Source organism: Xenopus laevis, chromosome 4S (genome assembly GCF_017654675.1).
Source record: "Xenopus laevis strain J_2021 chromosome 4S, Xenopus_laevis_v10.1, whole genome shotgun sequence".
NCBI classification, from domain to species: Eukaryota; Metazoa; Chordata; class Amphibia; order Anura; family Pipidae; genus Xenopus; species Xenopus laevis.
In genome coordinates, this window is record NC_054378.1 from 64031287 (window position 1) to 64054329 (window position 23043).

General features: G+C 37.2%; 1 protein-coding gene across 1 annotated transcript in view; it reads left to right on the plus strand.

Moving 5' to 3' along the window:
• The first annotated feature begins 2386 nt into the window (after positions 1 to 2386).
• The window catches only part of wls.S (wntless Wnt ligand secretion mediator S homeolog), a 36634-nt gene continuing 15977 nt past the window's right edge, over positions 2387 to 23043 (plus strand). The window contains 4 exon segments of the mRNA NM_001094247.1: positions 2387 to 2704; positions 17154 to 17426; positions 21501 to 21625; positions 22287 to 22448. Coding sequence (NP_001087716.1) covers positions 2599 to 2704; positions 17154 to 17426; positions 21501 to 21625; positions 22287 to 22448 — 666 coding nt within the window. The 5' untranslated portion in view covers positions 2387 to 2598.

Below are 23043 nucleotides of genomic sequence, written 5' to 3' on the forward strand. Positions count from 1 at the left end.
ATTTTTGCAGATGTGTAATAAAGTTGACCAACTGCAATGTTTATTATGCAATTGAAAATGTTTGATACAGTATTGTGCATGCTGTGTTTCCTTTACAGTGACCATTGTTACCAGGTATGCCTTAGGAGAGGATACCAGAAGTGGATGTGATGGTACTGTAAGTTGATATATGTTGGGGATGTTTAAACCATTGTCGGGACGAAATGGGTTTTTCCCCCGGGTGTATGTAGGGACCCCTACTGGGTAATCTGCCCTGCAGCTTTAAGGCCCCCACCTTTTTCTTAGAGTGATCTGCCAGGAGAGAATGACACTCCCCTGCTACACTGCTATATAGTGTGTGTAGGGAGTGGCCACTTCCTCTTTGGCCTGTGGATGGTGATCCAGCTGGGTGTGCTCAGGGGAGCCTGGGCACAGCTAGGCCCAGAAAGGCCCATGTGCTTTGGAAGAAGAAGTCGGGGACCAGGTAACCCCGTGAATGAGGAATAGTTACACTAGGGCAGACTTGTCATAGTCTCTCTAGGAGAGAAAGGCAGAGAGGTGAGAGAGAAAGAGCAGCTGAAGCTCCAACAAGGATTTGCAGTAAGGGAGTAGCTTCCCAGAGGCTTTATGTGTTGCCTCCAGTCAGGGACCTCAGTGAAGAGGGACTGTAGGGTAGAAGCTGCTTTCCTGACAACTTCCAGGAGGGAATGTGTGTGAATACTGCAAATGCCTAATGGAGACCTTTCCTCTGTGAGAAATGCCTAATGCCTGCAGCTCTGTGTGAGAAATGTGCTATTGCCTCAGCTCCTGCGTGAGTACTAAACCTGTGGTCACTTGCCTCATGCATAGTTAAATAAACCGTTTTCTGTTTTACTGCAAGAACCTCCTGGCGCCCATCTTTTGTTGTATGCACAGTAGCCTGGGGGATGTAGTTGCATTACACCATAGAGGGAACACTTCCACATGGCGAAGGCCCTGACCCTGTTGTGTGATGTCGCGTGTAACCCATGCTTCTACTGCTAGCTGGACAGTTTAACTATTTGTGTGCTATGCAGCCCAAATAGGTGTTACACAAAAAAAAAAATTTCTAATATAGTTAGTAAGCCAAAAATGTAATGTATAAAGGTTGGAGTGACTTGATGTATAACATGTCAGTCAGAACACTACTTCCTGCTTTTCAGCTCTCTTGGTTTACACTGACTGGTTACCAGGCAGTAACCAATCAGAGACTTGAGGGGGGGCCACATGGGTCATATTTGTTGCTTTTCAATTCAATTGCAAACTCACTGAACAGAAATGTACCATGTGGCCCCCCTTCAAGTCGCTGACTAGCTCAGAGTTATACAGCTGAAAAAGCAGGAAGTTGGATTCTGGCTGTTTTATTAGACATCTGTTCACTCCAGTCTTTATATATTAAATTTTTGGCTAACTAACTATATTAGAAACATTTTTTATTTGGCACAGCCTATCTATTTACCCAGTTTTTATTTTCACACTGAACTGCTCCTTTAACAGACAGTTTTGTCTTTTGCTTCCCACACTTCTTCCTGTTACAGTTAGAGCTGCAGTATTTCTGGTCAGGTGATCTCTGAGGCAGCACACAGACCATGGTGGTATAAGGAAAGAAATGTAAAAGGGCAATATTTACTTAAAAAAAAAAAAAAAAAAAATATATATATATATATATATATATATATATATACACACTTGCCAATATGCCTGTTTTTCTGAGGACAACAGATCACTAGCCAGTTTGGCTACCACAGTGGTAAGGGCTATTCCACACGGGGAGATAGCCACGCGTTTGCGGTCGCGGCGACAAAGCGCCGCGACCGGCGCAGGCGACAGTTTTGTATGGGCGCCTATGTAAAAACGCCTGTGCTAACCACACGAGGCGATGCGCTTTTCAACAGTCGCCTGAAAAAGCCTGGCGAGGCATTTTCAGGCGACTGTTGAAAAGCGCATCGCCTCGTGTGGTTAGCACAGGCGTTTTTACATAGGCGCCCATACAAAACTGTCGCCTGCGCCGGTCGCGGCGACTGGCGCGGCGCTTTGTCGCCGCGACCGCAAACGCGTGGCTATCTCCCCGTGTGGACTAGCCCTTAGGGAAATGGTCCATAGCTACCCCTGGGTTTGGTGATTTGCAAGATGTAGAACAAACAGTACAGGCAAGAGCCATGCAGTGGTCCTTACAGAGAAACAATTCAGCACACACTAAAACCACCTGGACAGGAAGTTATAAGGACAAGTTGAAATGGCTTTGCTATACCCAGCATCTACACATTCTATTAGTTAAAGGGATATCAGCTGGAACATTTGCTTTTCCTATTTTTGCTCTTCCAGGAATGTATCGCTAGCCGTGTCTAATGAAACATGCAAGCTGCAGTGAATGTGCTGCACACAGGCCGAGATCTCGCCTCACAGTGGGACTGTTGCAGCCAGGGGAGGCGAGGGGAAGAGCTGAAGTGTCACGTGACAGCAAGGCTGCGGCAGCTTCTCCTATAAACCTGTAGGGAGCCGATCGGTGCGTGTGAGTTGGGCTCCGGATACAAGTCTCGCTCTCTGGGCGCAGTTCTGAAAGCTTTCCGTCTTGTGGTTGTGGAATTCTCCTGATACAGTATGGCTGGGGCTATCATTGAGAACATGAGCACCAAGAAGCTGTGCATGGTAGGAGTCGCGCTACTACTCTTACAAGTGCTGGCATTCCTAGTCGGGGGGCTGATTGGTAAGTGTTCGCAAGGAAAACTTTTCTCCACTCACACTCTTTGGTTTCTCCTCCTACGCTGCTATTACTTGATTTCTTCCCTTGTACTTATTGCAGCTTCCCTGGTGTGTGAGATCTAATAGTCTATTGTAGTACAGGGACTAGAGACAAGGACAGTTTGTTGCTTGGAAGGTGGGAAGCAAGTTGGGATTCCCTTTGTGTGCCTGGCCTGCTTCATACGATCCTGAACATTGCAATTTGGCTGCACTGTGTAGTGTCCCAGCTGCTGGGCGCCGGGGGAACTTTTTGTGCAGCTCTTGAGATAGTGTCGGCCCGTGATTGCAGTCAGCCCGGATACCCCTCCTCCCTCATCTGGCCCTATGGAATGTTGACATGGGGGGGGGGGGGATTTGCTTCGGTTCTGCAGGGGGTCCAGCCAGAGAGAGAGAGAGGACCTCCAGTACTTTGAAACTGCAACTATCGGATTCGGCACAATTGTCGGTGTTCTACGCAACAACTCGAGGGCCTCTGTTTGCTCATCTGTTTTTCAGGGACTATTACTGCTGTTTAAAGGGATACTGTGATGGGAAAACATGTTTTTTTTTATTTTTTTTTCCAAAACGCATCAGTTAATAGTGCTGCTCCAGCAGAATTCTGCACTGAAATCCATTTCTCAAAAGAGCAAACAGATTTTTTTATATTTAATTTTGAAATCTGACATGGGGCTAGACATATTGTCTGTTTCCCAGCTGCCCCCAGTCATGTGACTTGTGCTCTCATAAACTTCAATCTCTCTTTACTGCTGTGCTGCAAGTTGGAGTGATATCACCCCCTGTCTTTCCCCCCAGCAGTCCATCAGCAGAACAATGGGAAGGTAACCAGATAGCAGCTCCCTGACACAAGATAACAGCTGCCTGGTAGATCTAAGAACAGCACTCAATATTAGGACACAGGGTCAGATTTGGGGAGATTAGTCACCCGCAGACAAATCTCCTCTTCTTCGGGGCGACTAATCTCCCCGAACTGCCTTCCCGCCTGCATGAATGTAAATCGCCGGCACTCTGAGTCTCTACTGTTAAAAAGCAAAGTCCCACTGTGACACATTCAGTTACATTGAATAGAGAAACAACAGCCTGCCAGAAAGCAGTTCCATCCTAAAGTGCTGGCTCTTTCTGAAAGCACATGATCAGGCAAAAAATGACCTGAGATGGCTGCCTACACACCAATATTATAAATCAAAAATACATTTGCTGGTTCAGGAATTAAATTTTACATGGTAGAGTGAATTATTTGTAGTGTAAACAGTGTAATTTAGAAATAAAAACTACACCATAAAAATCATGACAGAATCCCTTTAAAGGGCACTATATATCCTACCCATTTTATAACCAGCATTTACTTTTCATGACATTATCTTAAATATACAATTTTATTTGTTTTATTGTGTTCGCATAACATTCTTTTACATATTTACAGTTACACAGGCTGTGAATACTATCGAATGAAAAAGCATATAGTATCTTGACTGTGGTGTTCAGCTGATGTCTATGCAGGATGCCTCTGCTGAGGTGTGGAGTATGGCAGCTCCTATTCATATAAACATGCAAATACCAGAGCACACAGTTATACCTTTAACTCTGTTGAGTTAATGGAAATCACTAGAAGGCAAACCGTACTAATAAGGAGCAAATATTGTGATATATCCTGATATATTACTCTTCAGTTGTTCTTAACACTCCAATAATAAAAGTGGACTTTTTCAGGGAATGCAGCTGAGGCACTCCCTGTTTTTTATTGTGTTTGTTTTTTAATAATCCAAATGGTTCTGTTTCATTGTCTAGCCACCTATATATTCTTTACTTCGAAACGTTGCATATTAATTATAAATACATTTTGTGTATTGATTTTGTGTAGGCACAGAAAGTTTCTGCACCTTAGAATGAAAAAGCATTCAGCACATGAAAGATATGTCAGCTTCACAAGGACTTACTTGAGTCCAACTCCTACCGACCTGAGTCATCGCAGTGATTCAACCCCTTAGACATTACTTTCAGCTGCATTTTGATTGGCTGAAAATAAAAACCTTAAACCAGATGCTGTGTAAATGTACAGTCATATCATTCTAATCCTTTATGAGAAATCAAAAATATAATTTTTGTTTTGCCTTTCAGGCATTCGGAATTATGTTGTGTGTGTGTATATATATATATATATATATATATATATATATATATATATATATAGGTTTTCCTATTATTAATTGATCTGTCAATGTGCCACTTATTCTGATAAGTATGGACTGTAAAACCTTATAGATTGTAAACACTTCTGGCCTTCACCCCCTATCACTTTTTGGTTTTATTTTTGTATGTAGTCTGTATGTTAGGTGTATACTCTAATTTATTGTTCAACAGAATATGTTGGCAAAACTTGAACAGCACTGTGCTTCTCATCCCAGTTTTACTCTGTTATAAAACACAAGTGCAGCTTTTTGCTGGATCACTTCCACCAGTTCTTTGAGTGTCCAATGCACTTTTATAATTAGGTTGATGCAATAAACTTTTTAATAAGATGTATGAATAGAAAAGTCTTGTTTCTTATCATAAATTTGACCAGGTATGGGACCTGTTATGCAGAATGTGCAGGACCTGGGGTTTTCCAGATAACAGATCTTTCTGTAATTTGGATCTTCATACCTTAAATCTACTCGAAAATCATGTAAACATTAAATAAACCCAATAGGCAGGCTTTGCTTTCAATACGGATTAATTATATCTTAATTGAGAGCAAGTACCTGGTACTGTTTTATTACTACAGAGAGAGAAAGGAAATGTTTTTTAAAAATTTGGATTATTTGGATAAAATGGAGTCTATGGGAGACAGCTTTTCCATAATTCAGGGCTTTCTGGATAACTGGTTTCCGGATAACAGATCCTATACCTGTACAACAGACATTACCAACATAAGGCCTATTGATAACGTTTGACAGCAAATCTCAGCTTTTCTGAAATTTGTCTGTGCTATTCTATGATTTCTGTAGCGTGTGACAGGTTAACTTTTTTTTTTTTGTCCTTGGTGCATTTCAAAGGGATGAGTGTGCCAGCACTTAACAGAGGAAACCCTTCTGCTTTGGGAGGCCACATTTTTATAATGCTAAGTAAGGAAATGATTTTCACAAAGCCTCGAGCAATCTGATCCTCAGCTAAAGTAAGCAAATACATATGGCTTTCTCAGCAGTGTGTTTAGCAATAGTCTGAAAGCTTTTTTCTTTTATTTGGTTTTCATTTTTTATGTTGCAAATAAAAAGATAAACAATGTTTCCCTTCTTTCTCTCAGCCCAATGTGGTGTGGTAGAGAAGCAGAGCTGATAACTATACACATGTATCGACAGACTGATTTAAACTACAGTAGAACACACATTCTACGTTTTTCAGGGGACCAAAAGAAATTGTGTAAAATCCAGGAAAATGTAAATTCAGGGAAATGTATAATATATAGGTGGACCACAAAACAACAATGTAAAAACAATGTAAAATGAGGGAAAACTTAAAATCAGGGGATGGATAAAACCCTATCACCAGTCAGTGTTTGGATCATTTTCTTTTAAGCTTATAGCAGTGTCCCTTCAGGATGAGAGAGCTGCTGCAGTCAGGACCAGGTCCATTCCAGCCCAGCGGCAACCTGGCCTCCTGCGTCGCTCCCTCCACTGAGTGCGCTCCTGCGTGCTGACAGCCGCCTCACAGCGCATGCCACCCTCCCCTCACGTAGGCGCGTGTTCGGATGCGCATGAAGAACAGCACTTCAGACTGAGGGTAGGCAGCAGTTAAAGGTAAAACATATGTGTGATTCTTTTCAAATATATTATCAAAGAAATTCAAATATAATGTACTGTTGCGCTGCACTGGTAAAAGCTTTGTGTTTGCTTCTATAAACTATAGTTTATATAAACTAGATGCTGTGCTGCAGGACATATAGCAGATAACCGATCAAACACTGTTGGTGTTACAGGGCATCTGTTATGTGCTTTTTCTCCCTTTTTCCAGCTTGAATGGCTGCCCCATCCACATTTTTACCTTATCAATAAATTAACTTGGAAAAATGTGGTGCGGGAAAAGACTCCATAAAATCATGAAAAAAATCTGAATTGTACTATTTTTTTTTTAATTTGACACCCGAAAACTCACAAACTATTCGGATTATTGTACAAAACCCAGCACGGATCATGTGCCATTGATTTCTACATGATCTAGGTTTGAGATGGAGTTCTGACTTTTCGCAGCTGTGGGGTATAATTGATCTCGAAAAATTAGATTTTTTTTTTTTTCCTACAAAAAAATTGTTTTCCCCTTTAAAACTCCAACCAGAAAAAAAATCGGACTTCAGTAAATAACCCCCTTAGCGTGTTGCGTTTGCAAAAAATGCCCTCCCGTTCATTCAAAACTGGGATCATGAGATGCTTCTTGTGTTAATACCTTGGTATTGAGAAACCTTTTAATAGGCCATCAATTAGGATTTTACCATCTGAAATTAATTTGCACTTGATTTCTTTCAGATAGCAGATTTCTTGGCTTTCCATGCCTTTTTGTGCCTCCTTTTCTAGATGTATTCAATACTTATTACCCGTGTCATTCCACTACACATAACTTAAAGGGATAGTGTCATGGGAAAACATGTTTTTTTTTCTAAATGCATCTGTTAATAGTGCTGCTCTAGCAGACTTCTGCACTGAAATCTGTTTTTCAAAAGAGCAAACTGATTTTTTTGTATTTATTTTCAAAACCTGGCAGGGGACTAGACATATTGTCAGTTTCCCAGGTCCCCCCAGTCATGTGACTTGTCACTCTTTATTGCAAGTTGGAGTGATATCACCTTTCCCCCATCAGCCCTTCAGCAGAACAATGGAATCGTAACCATATAACAGCTCCCTGGTAGGTATAAGAACAGCATTCAATAGTAAAAATCCATGTCCCACTGCGACTCCTTCAGTTATATTGAGTAGAAGAAACCATAACCTTTCAGAAAGCAGTTCCATAGTGCAGCACTGGCTCTTTCTGGAAGCACATGACCAGGCAAAATGACCTGACATGGCTGCCTTCACACCAATATTACAACTAAAAAAAAATACACTTGTTGGGTTAGGAATTACATTTTACATGGTAGAGTGAATTATTAGGAGTGTAAGCAGTGTAATTTAAAAATAAAATTACTTCTTTGTATGTGTGGATTACTTGGGTTGGGTGTAAATTTCATGTCAGTAGCCCCATTAGAAATATATTTACTGAAAAAAATGTTGAAATGTTCAATATATATTGACGGGTTGAATGAAACCTAGAATTACATTCTGGCCTTTCCACAAGGCAATTGGCCTCATTCATGGGTCTTATGTAGGAAATCTTTACATTTCATTGTATGTATAAAACTATACCAGTATCCAGTTAATTATTTATAATTTGTCCTCGCTGCTCTGTGGCAAAAATTCTTACTTGTCTTACAAGTTGGCAATAATAAACAACTATCTCTGATGCACACAAGGTAGATGGTGGCCTTGATGCCTGTATTTTTGTTTCTTTTGTTTACAGTTTGTGATACACACCCAGAAGAAAGCAACTGTCACCCAAGCTGTCCCTTGTGATATAGCCAATAATGTGTTTTTTTAACTAAAGGCATATTTTCCATTTACCTTTGATACACCCGTCTATTAAAGCCTACTGACTGCTTGGCCACTGGTTTTAGGTTCCTTTCATCTGGTCAGCATTTTAGACCTGAATAGAATCTGAGGTTATTGCATACCCATCCTTGGAATGCTTCTAAAGTAGAGAGATGTCCGGAATCGCTGGCTTTGCTAGGCTTTGTCACACTTTCTGCAAGTTTAGGCATGTATCCCACACTGTCGAAGTGTTACCACCCAACCAAAATATGCTTTTAATAAACCGTAAAGTTCTCCAGTGTGTGTTTAAAATGCATGACTCTCCTGTCCTGTGTTTTGTTTAACGTAGAACTGGAGAGCTTTCCACTGTTATAGCATTGTGTAAACCTATTACAGAAGGGGAAGATCCTGTAGTTTGATTAAACTTTATATCATTTTCTGTTTTTTATATAATCCTCTGTTTTTTAAAAATTCTCATAAAGTGACATTTTTTTCCTTCGTATAAAAACATATTGGTATGTTTGTTTTTTCCTAAGGATATTTGACTCTTTAAAATAATGATATGATCAAAATATCTACTATTTTACACTTTAAACTATGTGTGTGTGTGTGTGTGTGTGTGTGTGTGTATATATATATATATATATATATATATATATATACACACACATATATATATATATATATATATATATATATATATATATATATACATATATATATATATATATATATATATACACATATACATATATATATATATACACATATACATATATATATATATATATATATATATATATATATATATATATATATATATATATATATATATATATATATATATATATATATATATATATATATACATATATATATACAAAAACAAAAAATGCAGCTCATCCATGTGTTGCAATTAAAATCAGTCTGGTGCATGGGTGTGTGGCTTATATCATATACTGAACTAAACAAATTAACCCAGCACTATCATTATACAACTTTAAGGAACAATTGGATTAAAGAGAACTTATCTGAATTTGGCAAAAAGAGACACTTTTGGTTACATGGTTTGTACAAAGTATGCATAAGCTGATGCGCCCCGCCAAGGCAGTGTCCATGCATCAGTCCTACCTAAGTGAAAAAGGGTATTTTCTTTGGGAGGAGAAAGACCATACCTGCTTCTCTCTTTATTTGGCATGACTTACTTAAAAGCCCATAATGCTGAATGTTTCTTTGGAAGAGGTCATGCCAAATAAAGAGAGAAGCAGGTATGGTCTTTCTCCTCCCAAAGAAAATACCCTTTTTCACTTAGGTAGGACTGATGCATGGACACTGCCTTGGCGGGGCGCATCAGCTTATGCATACTTTGTACAAACCATGTAACCAAAAGTGTCTCTTTTTGCCAAATTCAGATAAGTTCTCTTTAATCCAATTGTTCCTTAAAGTTGTATAATGATAGTGCTGGGTTAATTTGTTTAGTTCAGTATATATATATATATATATATATATATATATATATATATATATATATATATATATATATATATATATATATATATATATATATATATATATATATATATATATATATATATATATATATATATATATATATATATATATATATATATATATATATATATATATATATTTATATTTATATTCCTCCAAGAAGCCAGCACTCTCGAAAAATAGCTTTTGAACGCCTGGGTGCAGCATCGACAATTTCGAACTCCACATGCACAAATAAGATCCGCACTCACAGGACTTATGAAAATTATAGAAAATTTATTGCAAGAGTCTAACGTTTCGACCTCATCCGAGGTCTTTTTCAAAGTAACAAATACTAACACACAAATGCTTTAAATACCTAGATTGGCGGGAAAAACCGGTACTTGGCCAATTAAAGATGACGTGTCCACCTCATCATTAAAGCACGACAAATATACATATCCCAGTCAACATAAATAATAAAAAACATTACACAAAAATAAAATACAGTATAACAAAACCCACACACTAATACAATGTTAAAAACAATTAAAACCAAATATTCAGTAACATTATATATCACTTCCCACTTGTTGCCATAATTGCTACATAGCTGTTACTTGTTACGAAAAATATAAGTTTGAAGAAGAGTGGAAGGTCTGTTCAGGGGTTCCAGCTACGTTTGTAATTTGATGTTACTATTCTAATATCTGAAACTGGATAACAGCACTAAATTACTGTAAAATTCTAATGGCCGTCATATAACCCATCTCTCTACCGCTCAGTGTCATTCCAACCCAAGGGCTCGCCCACCATCAGTAATTTATAGTGAGGACATAGAAAATGTATCTATCATAAATATACTTATTATTAATTAGTATGCACTAATGGGTCAGTACCATACCAAATAAGGGGACATATGTTTATTCAAAACCCAGTGACCTATATCTACATGACATGATGTTCAAACAAATACTCACTCTATATGTGTGTCAGGCAGTATATATCTATTACACCAACGATCCTCCGTGTAAACCCATACTCGGATTAAAAAATCAATAAAATATCATTGTGCAGTTAAAGATATATTCATAAATGTGAATACCCCAACTCATATAATATAATCAATAACGCTCCTCGGTGTGTTACAATAATAATCAATAGAAATATGTTAAATAAACTAATAAACCAAAAAATGGAAAAATGAATAAACAGTAAAGGGAAAAAATAAAGGGAATAAAGTATATGGAGTAAAGGGAAAAAAATATATTTAATATGCCCCTAGTGTCCAAAATCCATAATCCCGATCGTGATAAGTTAATCAATCTTCATTAGCCCCAAAATGTCAAAAGATGAATGAAAAAAGTCATACTGTAATAGGTATAGATCCGAAAACAGAATGTCCTACATGTTACATCTATTGCCCGCAGCTGGATAGGTGATCCGGACCGAGAGCCGCCAGCATGATCTTACTACATCCACTATCCGCGGTTGGAGGGGTGGTCTGGACTGAGAGCAGTTAGCAAATTAGATTTTTAAATATGTGGACACTTACCAACGGGGGGCCTGGTCCTGCAGATGGCCGATGGCCAGCGCTGTGATTGTCTTGCGGTGCAACGGCCTCCTGCGGCTGCTCCCGCGTTGGGCCTGACCCTGCTGCGCTGTGTCCCTCCGGATGCGCCCACTTGCGGGGGTGGGTGTTGTGCTCTCCTCGCCGCGATGTGTCTTTGCCGTGTTATAATTGATTGAAGAGGAACATCCACTGTTATCTGATTCATCTATGGGGGGAGTCAGCAGCCGAGCAGAGGACATTCTGTTTTCGGATCTATACCTATTACAGTATGACTTTTTTCATTCATCTTTTGACATTTTGGGGCTAATGAAGATTGATTAACTTATCACGATCGGGATTATGGATTTTGGACACTAGGGGCATATTAAATATATTTTTTCCCTTTACTCCATATACTTTATTCCCTTTATTTTTTCGCTTTACTGTTTATTCATTTTTCCATTTTTTGGTTTATTAGTTTATTTAACATATTTCTATTGATTATTATTGTAACACACCGAGGAGCGTTATTGATTATATTATATGAGTTGGGGTATTCACATTTATGAATATATCTTTAACTGCACAATGATATTTTATTGATTTTTTAATCCGAGTATGGGTTTACACGGAGGATCGTTGGTGTAATAGATATATACTGCCTGACACACATATAGAGTGAGTATTTGTTTGAACATCATGTCATGTAGATATAGGTCACTGGGTTTTGAATAAACATATGTCCCCTTATTTGGTATGGTACTGACCCATTAGTGCATACTAATTAATAATAAGTATATTTATGATAGATACATTTTCTATGTCCTCACTATAAATTACTGATGGTGGGCGAGCCCTTGGGCTGGAATGACACTGAGCGGTAGAGAGATGGGTTATATGACGGCCATTAGAATTTTACAGTAATTTAGTGCTGTTATCCAGTTTCAGATATTAGAATAGTAACATCAAATTACAAACGTAGCTGGAACCCCTGAACAGACCTTCCACTCTTCTTCAAACTTATATTTTTCGTCACAAGTAACAGCTATGTAGCAATTATGGCAACAAGTGGGAAGTGATATATAATGTTACTGAATATTTGGTTTTAATTGTTTTTAACATTGTATTAGTGTGTGGGTTTTGTTATACTGTATTTTATTTTTGTGTAATGTTTTTTATTATTTATGTTGATTGGGATATGTATATTTGTCGTGCTTTAATGATGAGGTGGACACGTCATCTTTAATTGGCCAAGTACCGGTTTTTCCCGCCAATCTAGGTATTTAAAGCATTTGTGTGTTAGTATTTGTTACTTTGAAAAAGACCTCTTAGGATCTTATTTGTGTGTGTGTGTATATATATATATATATATATATATATATATATATATATATATATATATATATATATATATATATATATATATATATATATATATATATATATATATACACATATACACATATACACATATACACATATATACATATATATATATATACACATATACATATATATATATATATATACACATATACACATATATATATATATGTATATATATATATATATATGTATATGTATATGTATATGTATATATATATATATATATATATATATATGTGGGAAAGTTGTGCTCACCACTATTTTTAAAAACATTAGGCGGGGGTGCAATGAGGCTGTGACCACAGAATACATATAGACAAATACAAGAGTCCTCCGCACTCAACCCATTATCAATATATTTAAGACTTAGACATTTTGTGTATACTGCTACTGAAAAATGCCTTACCCTTTAAACAAAACAGGGATTGTTTGTCCATATATTGCAATATATTTAAGCTGGCCAACTACATCAAAGTCAGTGACGTTTCATGTAGTAGGGCTAAGTATTCCAATCTCCTTATTTGCTGTACTTTGTTAATTAATTCTGACACGGTCAGAGCTGAAGGAGCTTTCCAATGAACAGCGATCAAGCATCTTGTTCCCATTAATATGCTTTGAGCAACTTTTTGAGTGCGTTTGCCCACGTTTTCGAGTGGTAGACGCAACAGATGGGTTAATGGATCTTTCTCTATTGTAAGGCATGTGGAAATATATATTTTTTTTAAAACAAGCAATTTACATAACCATCAGCAGTTTAACTAACAGGCTTCTCCATGTAACTATGTGAGTATTACAAAGCTTTATGATGTTAAAAGTGGTGATAGAAATGGTATATAAAAATTATTTTATGATGTTGCCTTCATAAATACGCTGCATAACATTCACTCCGTAGAATGCTGTATTATTCCTAGAAAGCATTATTATTATTTAGGGCATAAACACCCTTCTGTGACCTTCTGAGATTATATCTATTATAGTTTTTTATAAAGTTCTCTTTAGGCACTTTTTAAAGCAAGCAACATGCCACATCCCTGGGCTCTGTATAGCCCATTAGACTGATACCTACCAATATTCACACATGTACATTTATGCTCTTGGTAAGTTCAGGGGAAAAGTGCTTTTCCTGAGCACTTATCAAAGAATAAACCTGAATTCCCCCCCCCCCCCCGTATGAATCCATAGTATGGCTTTGCAATGGCTGGAATTGTGTGTGTGTGTGTGTGTATATAAACAGTTATAGATATGGTACACCCCCTAACTTGTAAATTGGCTTGTTTATTTCTGCCCTGCTGCTGGTAATGAAGTAATGAAGCATATCCCTATTGTGCGTGTGCACTGGCCAGTGCTGGATCCTCGCATGAGGAGGTCATCTGAACACAAAGGCAGAGTGCTCTCTGTCTGGGTTGAAGCATGAAGATAATGAGAGGCAGGCATTAATCCGTGTAGACAGAGTCACTGAGATTTCAAAAACTCTCTGTTTTGGTACAAGACAAGGGGTGTTTGGCCAATTAAAGCTGCCTGTGTTTCAAGGTAAAATGCATTTTTGTTCTAATGTGATCATGTAAATCTGCACATTTTTAAATAGATATAAATGTTGAATACGCATTTATGCTTCTTTACTGTAAAAAATAATTTAATGTTACTTTTCTATATGTTATGCATTTTCTGGGTTTTTTTGTTTAAAAGTTTGTAGTTTGAGTTTGTAATTCTGTTGGTATGTGGTAAGTCATGAATGGCATTTAACCTCTGGTTTGCACTTATAAATAAATAAATAGGACTAGTGCTGAACCTACTTTAGTCTGGTGTTTTAACTAGGAAACTTGTATGGTTTTTGCTATTTTTTGCACTAAACAGGCAAAATCTGAAGATAGTGGTAAAGTCACGTTCTACCATCAAGCAGAAACAAAACAAACAAGAAGTCCACTAATAAGCCTTTTGTATAGTAAGATGCTGATTATCTAAAAGCCTAACAGGCTACAGCAGAGGGGAAGGGAGAGGTTTACATATACAGAGAACTTTGCAGTGGTTCTGCTAATGTTATGATCCTGCTCAATGGAAACAGGAAGTGGAAGGTGACTACTTTTGGTTGCTGTTAGTTACTAGATTTAGTGCAACGTCTAATTTTGTCTTAGAGGAGAAAATAATTTCTGACAAGATGACTGTATCCAAGATGACCACTGGGCCAGTCCCTGAATCAACCTAGTTCAAGGATTCATTTTCTTAATCCTGTATTTCCTCCCTTGCTAAAAACCACCCTGTCTGAAGTATATTTCTGGTACAGCAACTTCAGGGGCAAATTCAACAACTTCTTAACTCTTGGGGGGTTATTTATCAAGGTCCGAATTTATCTCAATATCAGCTGCTACAAACTCCGATCTAAGCCGCTCGGGTTTTTAACACTTTTTTATTATTACATTTTCCCAAAAATTACCTTTGCGGGAAAAGCTCAGATTTTTGAGATTTTTTCGTGAATTTTCCCCTAAAAACACAGATTTTTCTGAGTTTTCACCCGAAAGCTCAGAAAACTGAGCCTATTATAACACAAAAACACACATTTTTCGGATTTTGGGTAGTCAGAGCTTAGTAAATAACCCCCTTGCTGTTTAAAAAAAACTTTCTTTTTTTTCAGATATTGTGATTGAACATTTCTTTCTTCTAATTAATTTTCAGTGAATGCCTTTGTGTCTGCTGGAAGGACCTACTGCTGAATAAGGCATCAAGGAGTTTATTGCATGGTCCCTTTTATATTTATACAAAGTTATCCCAACTGTCCCATTTTTCACAGGACAGTCCCAATTTTGACAGCTTAACCCACATTCCTGGATGTTACTGAAATGTCCCAGCTTACGCTTGTATCTTTTTCTGGTTGTTCAGTGCAGGAGATCAAATATTTCTAACTTAACTGGTTTTAGGCAGAAAGCTCAGAACACTCCCCTGGTGCACTTAAATACTTTTGTAACAATTTTAGATAAGCAATGAAGCAATTGTAACAATTTAATATAAGCAGGTCTCGGGGAAACTGTGACTTGCAGCTTTAATGGCAATTCACCTTCATTAGCATAACTAATAACACATAAACAACTAAATGTGTTCAAACTTTCATAACCTGCCAAATTTTGTAAAATTAACCTGGTAGTTAGGGGGTGTGGCCACAAAATAGGCATGGTCAAAAAAGTTTCACTGTGCGGCAAAAGTTTTTGTCACTCTTTCTATATCCAAAATGTTGGGAAGTATGCACCGGTGTGTAAACTTTGGAAACTTGGTCAGCTTTTCTTCAGAACTGAGTCTTAAAAAAAAAAAAAAAACCTCTGGTTTCTCAGATGTGGAGAAATAATTGCTGTGAAAGTCTGTATTTCAGCAATGCGGAAGTTAGACTAGGAGTACAAAAGTTTAAACAAATATGCACACTTCACTTTTGAGGAGACTGCACAATATAAATGCATAACCATGCTTGGCCTCTTCGAGTACAGCATTATAAATTACACCTGGTTTTGTTTATGGGATCACAGTATTTGTAACTAAGTCAGTACCAAAACTGCTCTTATTTTTTTTAAATTCTGTATTCCTTTAGTAGAAAGTATAATATTTTTGTTTAAATGTCTCACCTCTGATATGTTGACTATAAGGGTTATTTACAAATTGCAGTGAAAATCCCCATTTTTTTTTTTTTTAACACACAATTCATTGTTTTTTCACTCTATTGGCACGATCAGTCTCTTTTGTCATCCATTCTGAATTGTGCACTGCTGTTCGGCTTGTTGCAGGGCAACCATTGACCTACCTCCACCACCTGACCAGGCAGTAGCTCCGGGATTCCCTTTGTGCCCAGTGTCATTTAATGTGGGCATTCTTGGAAAAAAAGTTTGCATTGTGGGGAAAAAAAACATGCTGATTGCCCTTGAAATTGCACTTTGCTCGCTGCACGAGTGAGCGCTGTGAAAGTTGGTTATTTGGACATCAACTCATAGTAAATGATCCCCACAACCTACAGTATATATCAAACCAAACTAAATGATTTTTGTGTGTGTTCAAGTTCACACTTTTCATGCTGTATTCAAGAACCATGCATGGTATTTGGGCTGTCCATGGAACATGTTACAATGAACTGCCACACTGAAGATCGTTTACACGCTAACATTCTGGCATATACATTTATATAAATATATATATATATATATAAGTCCAGAGCTGGTGCACCATCAACAAAAAAGAAATGCCTGGGTGCTGGTTATACACAGGTATGCAAATAACACAAATGAAACCGCACTCCTATGGCTATAGTGAAACAAGCGTGCTTGACTTTATTTCGATGTTTCGGCTCCTAGACTCGAGCCGTCATCAGGAAGGAACACTTTCCAAATGTGTTTGCTAATTTATTTCCGTTTCTGTTGCAGCTCCGAAACCAACTTCGTATGTAAATCCTGTTGCAATGAAATGTGTTGATGTACGGAAAAATCATCGGAGCTCCAAGTGGCTTATGCCCTGGGGGACAGAACCATGCAAAAGTATTCAAAGTTTTGATGAGGCTGCAAACCGCATGATTGAAGCAAATGATATTGTGTTTGCTGCCCATATTCCCAACAGCCAGTTTGAGATGAGCCCCTGGTTCCAGTTCATGCTAGTCGTCCTACAGTTGGACATTGCCTTCAAGTTGAACAATTACATAGGTAAGTCTCACTTTGTACTGGTATGGCATTTTGGGTCACTATATGTTATGTCTACTATAGAACATTTAAAGGAAAGCTAAAATCACTGGGGCTCCTCATCTGTAAAAAACCCCCATATCAAACATGGGTACTATTTATTGAGCACCGCCCTGCCATCTTGTTTTGTTCATTAGTCCAATGTGCCTATCTTAAGGGAGTATTTCCATGGTGCAGAATTCTCAGAAAATTGGTACTGCACATACAATCATAGAAGTCTAATGGAATGGGGGGGTGGCTTGGAAGAACGAAAAAAGATGGTGGTAGGGTGCTTAGAAAGCTGTACCATGGGCTGAAGCAAGTAAGCAACTTTAATTACTGGAAGGTACCCAACAAATTGGCTACCGCAAGTGATTTCCTGCACATTTAACCATGAAACAAACCCATCATTTTACCATCAATTTGATTTGTGCTAATTAAGTATAAGGTACTGTTATTAAATAAATGGGAGATGTCTTTCCTGTTATTTAGAGCTTCCTGGATATTGAGTTTTCATATGAGATCACCTACTGTATAAAAGAAACCCCTTTTAAAGGGAATGTGTTAGTTTAATATGAGTTGAATTAATAGGGTTTATGCTGAGCATACATTTACCTATAAGGTATATAATATACCTTCTATATATTTAAAGAGACCCTCCACCCAATAGCTAAGCAACTTTTCAATCGTCATTAATTTATATTTTGAATGGCTTTAAAGCTGTTTTACGTGTAGTGGCTATCGTAGCTTATAGCACACGGGCATTTGCACCTGTACAAAAAATAGACTTAATGCCACATGCGGGCTGTTCTTGGCCAACGGAAAAGCATTCCGTCAACCTATGTGCAGGCGCATGAGTGAAAATGCAAACTCTCACGCTTTGGCACTGAAATCTGCCTTAACCTAAAGGTGAGTCCTCCATTCTTTTTACCACAGCCGGATTATAAAATGCCAGTACAGGTATGGGACCTGTTATCCAGAATGCCTGGGACCTGGGGTTTTCCGGATAACGGATCTTTCCGTAATTTGGGTCTTCATGCCTTAAGTCTACTAGAAATTCATTTAAACATTAAATAAACCCAATAGGCTGGTTTTGCTTCCAATAAGGATTAATTAAATCTTAGTTGGGATCAAGTGCAAGCTACTGTTTTTTATTATTACAGAGAAAAAGGAAATCATTTTTAAAAATTTGGATTATTTGGATAAAATGGAGACTATGGGAGACAGCCATTCCCTAATTTGGGTTTTCAGATAAAGGATCCTATACCTGTATTATGTTTAATTGGCATTGCTGACTTTTTTATATGGCTTGGCTTAAGTTTAGTTCTCGGCACGGCAAGGAGTTTGTTGGTTTTACTTAGTCTGGTTTGGATTGTGGGAACAAACCCCTGTGAGGGGTTAATAACTTAACTTGTAATAAAAGTGATGCTGATTGGGTGCGTATAGTGTGAATGTGATGGGGAACTTTATAAGGATTACTGGGGCAATAGAAAAAGTGCAGTGTAACTGTCTGCACCATCTAAAATGACGACTAAAACCTATGTAAATAGCAGCTCACACTATCCTATAGAATGTCCATGTTATTGTATATCTCCGTTTCTTGTCTTGTATTTGACTGATATGATGAAAGTAGCAGCATCTTTAAATAGAAAAGTCAATAAGCGCTTACTGTGTTGAATGATATTGAATTACTGCCAATAAAAACACAGCTGCTCAACTCTGAAATGTTTAGGAGCGGCAACCTGATAAGGACAATTTTACCACGATCTGATAAAGGAAAACATACTGACAGAACACGTGGGTCACATATGAATATGAAGCAAACTGCATTGAAACAAAGCATCCCAGCTGCTTCCATACACTTACAGTATCACAAAATGGAAAATCTCCAGTACACTTTCCTCACTCTCCCTTTTTACACACTTCCTGCTTTCTACCGCTAGACATTGCTCATTACTGTACCATCTCTCATGGAAAACACCCACAAAAGTGCATCTTTAATTTCTTAAATACTCAACTGTCTGTGACTTTAAGTTTCTTTTATTAAATATCGGGGTCTCAAGTTTTAACATAGAAGGATGGACTTAGGAGTGCTAATGTTTTGGTCTCCTTCACAGGGATTATTATCACTAGCCTATAGTTGATAACTGTAGTTTAATGGAGCCTGCACACTTTTTTTGTACAGTGTGATTGTAGCAAACGTTATGCTTGTTCCCATTGGATATAAGCAGGCAATTGAGGCTTTTTGTCCCAGATTGCTCATTATGCACATGCAAATGGTGTCACACACGTGCACACAATGAGCAAACTGGGAGACTTTCTCACTAAAGACATGCGTGTGATCAAACATGGCCCACTCCCACTGGGAACTTCCTCCCAGTGTGGCCTGTATATTGCTCACTACCCATATTATTTTGCACAAAATAGTATTTTTTTTCCCCCCGATAGGTGCCCTTTAAAGGAGAAGGAAAGGTTAAAAGTTAGCAAGCTTTATCAGTAAGGTCTAATTAAATACACCAGTAAACCCTCAAAGTAATGCTGCTCTGAGTCCTCAAAGTCAAAGCATATGTATCCACATATAGGAATTTTGTTTAATCAAACCCGATAGAACGTCTGTTGAAGGGGAATAAAATCTGTGTGTGTTTATATTGCAGAATGCTGAAATGATTTCTGAGCCTCAATCAATATCTTGGTTATTCTATTACAAATCCATTTAATTTGTATTGAAACAATATAAATTTTGTTTGAAGCATATTAATACACAAAGCAGGGATAAACCTACTTCTTCTCCCACCCTTGATTATGTGTTTGAGGGGAATTTTTTACTAGCACAATTAAGCATTTTTTTAATAAAAGTAAGCACAATTCACAAGAGCATTTTTATTGTGGTTATTCATTACAGAAGAATAACTTGGTGCCCCCCCACCCCCCCTCTGATATTAATGTGATATTAAACCATACTATCAGGTTACTTGGCTACAGACCTGGCAAGACATTTTTGGTGATACGGTACTTTAAAACAACAGTATAGTAAACTACCATGAAAGCTAAATTTGTACAGAATTATCTTCCTAAAACGTGTTTTTGTGGAATGGTTACTCACAAGTCTGTGGCTATATGGTCAAATGCTTGCTTTGGGCAATAACAGAAAAGAAGACGTGGTCTGCAAATAAATCTCTTCTTCTGTGAGTGACCTCCTCTAAATGCTCTCCCAATGGTAATTATGTAAATCGCCGTCAGGGAAAACATATCCTGTTCCTTTTTGGAGAAGATTTGCTTATAGAAGAACAGATTTATCTCCTTGTCTGTCATTGCCCTTTGGTCTAAAAGTTGTAACTTTCCTGTGTGTATAATGGGGCCTTATATTTCTCCTACAACCCTGCATTGATTTGAATAGGAGACTGAAATATGAATAGGGGAGGGTCTGAATAGAAAGATGAGTAATAAAATGTAGGAATAACAATACATTTTGTAGCCTTAGAGTGTTTTTCTATTTTTAGATGGGGTTAGTTAGTGACCCCATTTGAAAGCTGGAAAGAGACCGAAAAAGAAGGCAAAATATTCAGAAAACTATAACAAATAAATAATGAAGACCAATTGAAACATTTCTTGGAGTAGGCTATTCTATACCATACCAGAAGTTAACGATAAGGTGAACCATCCTATTAATAGTAATCAATAGGACATTAAAAAAAGTCTTGGACAGCAGTTTGTGTTGATTTTAAAAGTAAAAAGAACTTAAAACAGAGCTGCTGGCAGAGAATACATTAGGTTTCATTTACTGATCCCTGGGATGCAAAAGCTCACCCCATATTGCTCCCTTAACAAGTATTTGCATCTTCGGGAATGCTGCACTAGTAGTGGATTAAGATAGCAGCGTAAGGGAGCCAGCTAATTCTCCTTAACTTTGACTTAGTGGAGCCTTAGATAGTAAACACTTTTTAGGGCATATTTAGTTTGTGTTTTCGTTGGCCCTTTCTGAGAGCTGTAGATGAGTTGTATTAGGTTGATATTTACAGTATGTTACAGTATTGTTGACATCTTTGTAATTATTTTTAGAGGAAAATTCTATGGTAACTCTTGATGTGTCCGTGGCATACCGTGATGACCTAAAGGAGGAGTGGAAAGAATTGGCTAGTTCAGTGGAACAGAGAAAATTAAACTGTATACTACCTGTTGAAAAGGTGAGTGAGTTGCACAGCAGATATGCCCCTACACATGGGAAAAAACATTTATTTTGGTGTCTGAATATGTCTGTGTGCATATGTATATGAGGCTTGTGTGCGTGTGTGTGTGTATATGTGTATATATATATATATATATATATATATATATATATATATATATATAGTGTGCAGAGGACTCTTGTATTTGTCTATATATATATATATTAACCATATTTTTATATATATATTTTATTAACCATATTTTTTATATATATATATATATATATATATATATATATATATATATATATATATATATATATATATATATATATATATATATATATATATATATATAGACAAATACAAGAGTCCTCTGCACTCAACCCATTGTCAATATATTTAAGACAGACATTTTGTGCATACTGCTACTGAAAAATGCCTTACCCTTTAAACAAAACAGGGATTGTTTGTCCATATATTGCAATATATGTGTGTGTGTGTACACACACAGACGGATCAGAACTAACTGCCACCATGTCAGACTGCCATCTCTTAATTTGTATTTTTAGCAAACCGTTGCGCTTGTCTATTGATTTTCTTTTGGAATGTTACTACTATGTTTGGCTTATTTTTGAGAAACATTCCAGTCCATATTGTCCTGTATTTTCTATTCCAGACACTGGCAAATGAAGGTCGCCATTATGACTGTGACGTAATTCCCCTCATGGAACTTGGCAGCGTGTCACACAAATACTACCTTTTTAATATTCGACTCCCTGTAAATGAAAGGAAGAAAGCGAATATTGGAATTGGAGAAATAAGAGATCTGCATGTTGTGGTATGTAAAGAAATAAACATTACTTGTTTTATAAAAAGCCTTATGTTAGCAGAATCAACCCTTTACATTAGTAAGAGGCTGGTCTTTACATTTTACAATAAATAATGTGCATGTTGCAAAGTAATTGCATTGTATATTTTAATTGCGCATAGGGCACAATTAAGGCTTGTTTAAAGTTGCGTACACTTTTTCAGTAATTGATTTTATTACGTACAAATACATACAAAACTTTCTGCGCAATGGAAAAATTGTTCAAAAGAGTTTTGTGAGTATTTTCCCCCCCCCCCCGTTCACCTTCCAAACAATTTTTCCAGTTAAGCTGTTTTCCGATTGTTCACCATACACAAAGACTTTTTTTTTTCAATTGCCTTGCATCTTTTATTTTAATGTAAGTTTAATGTTCCTTTCTCTAGTGTTTCAGTCTGGCAGCTCCGTGATCCAAAGCTGTGAACTGTGAACTGTTACAATTTGCTACATTTAGTTGATACAATTAGTTTCTCAGCAGCTGTGAAATATAAGCAACTATTGTATCAATTCTAACAGCTACATTTAATGAGACAAAGAAAAGAAATGAATCAACTAAATTTATCAACTT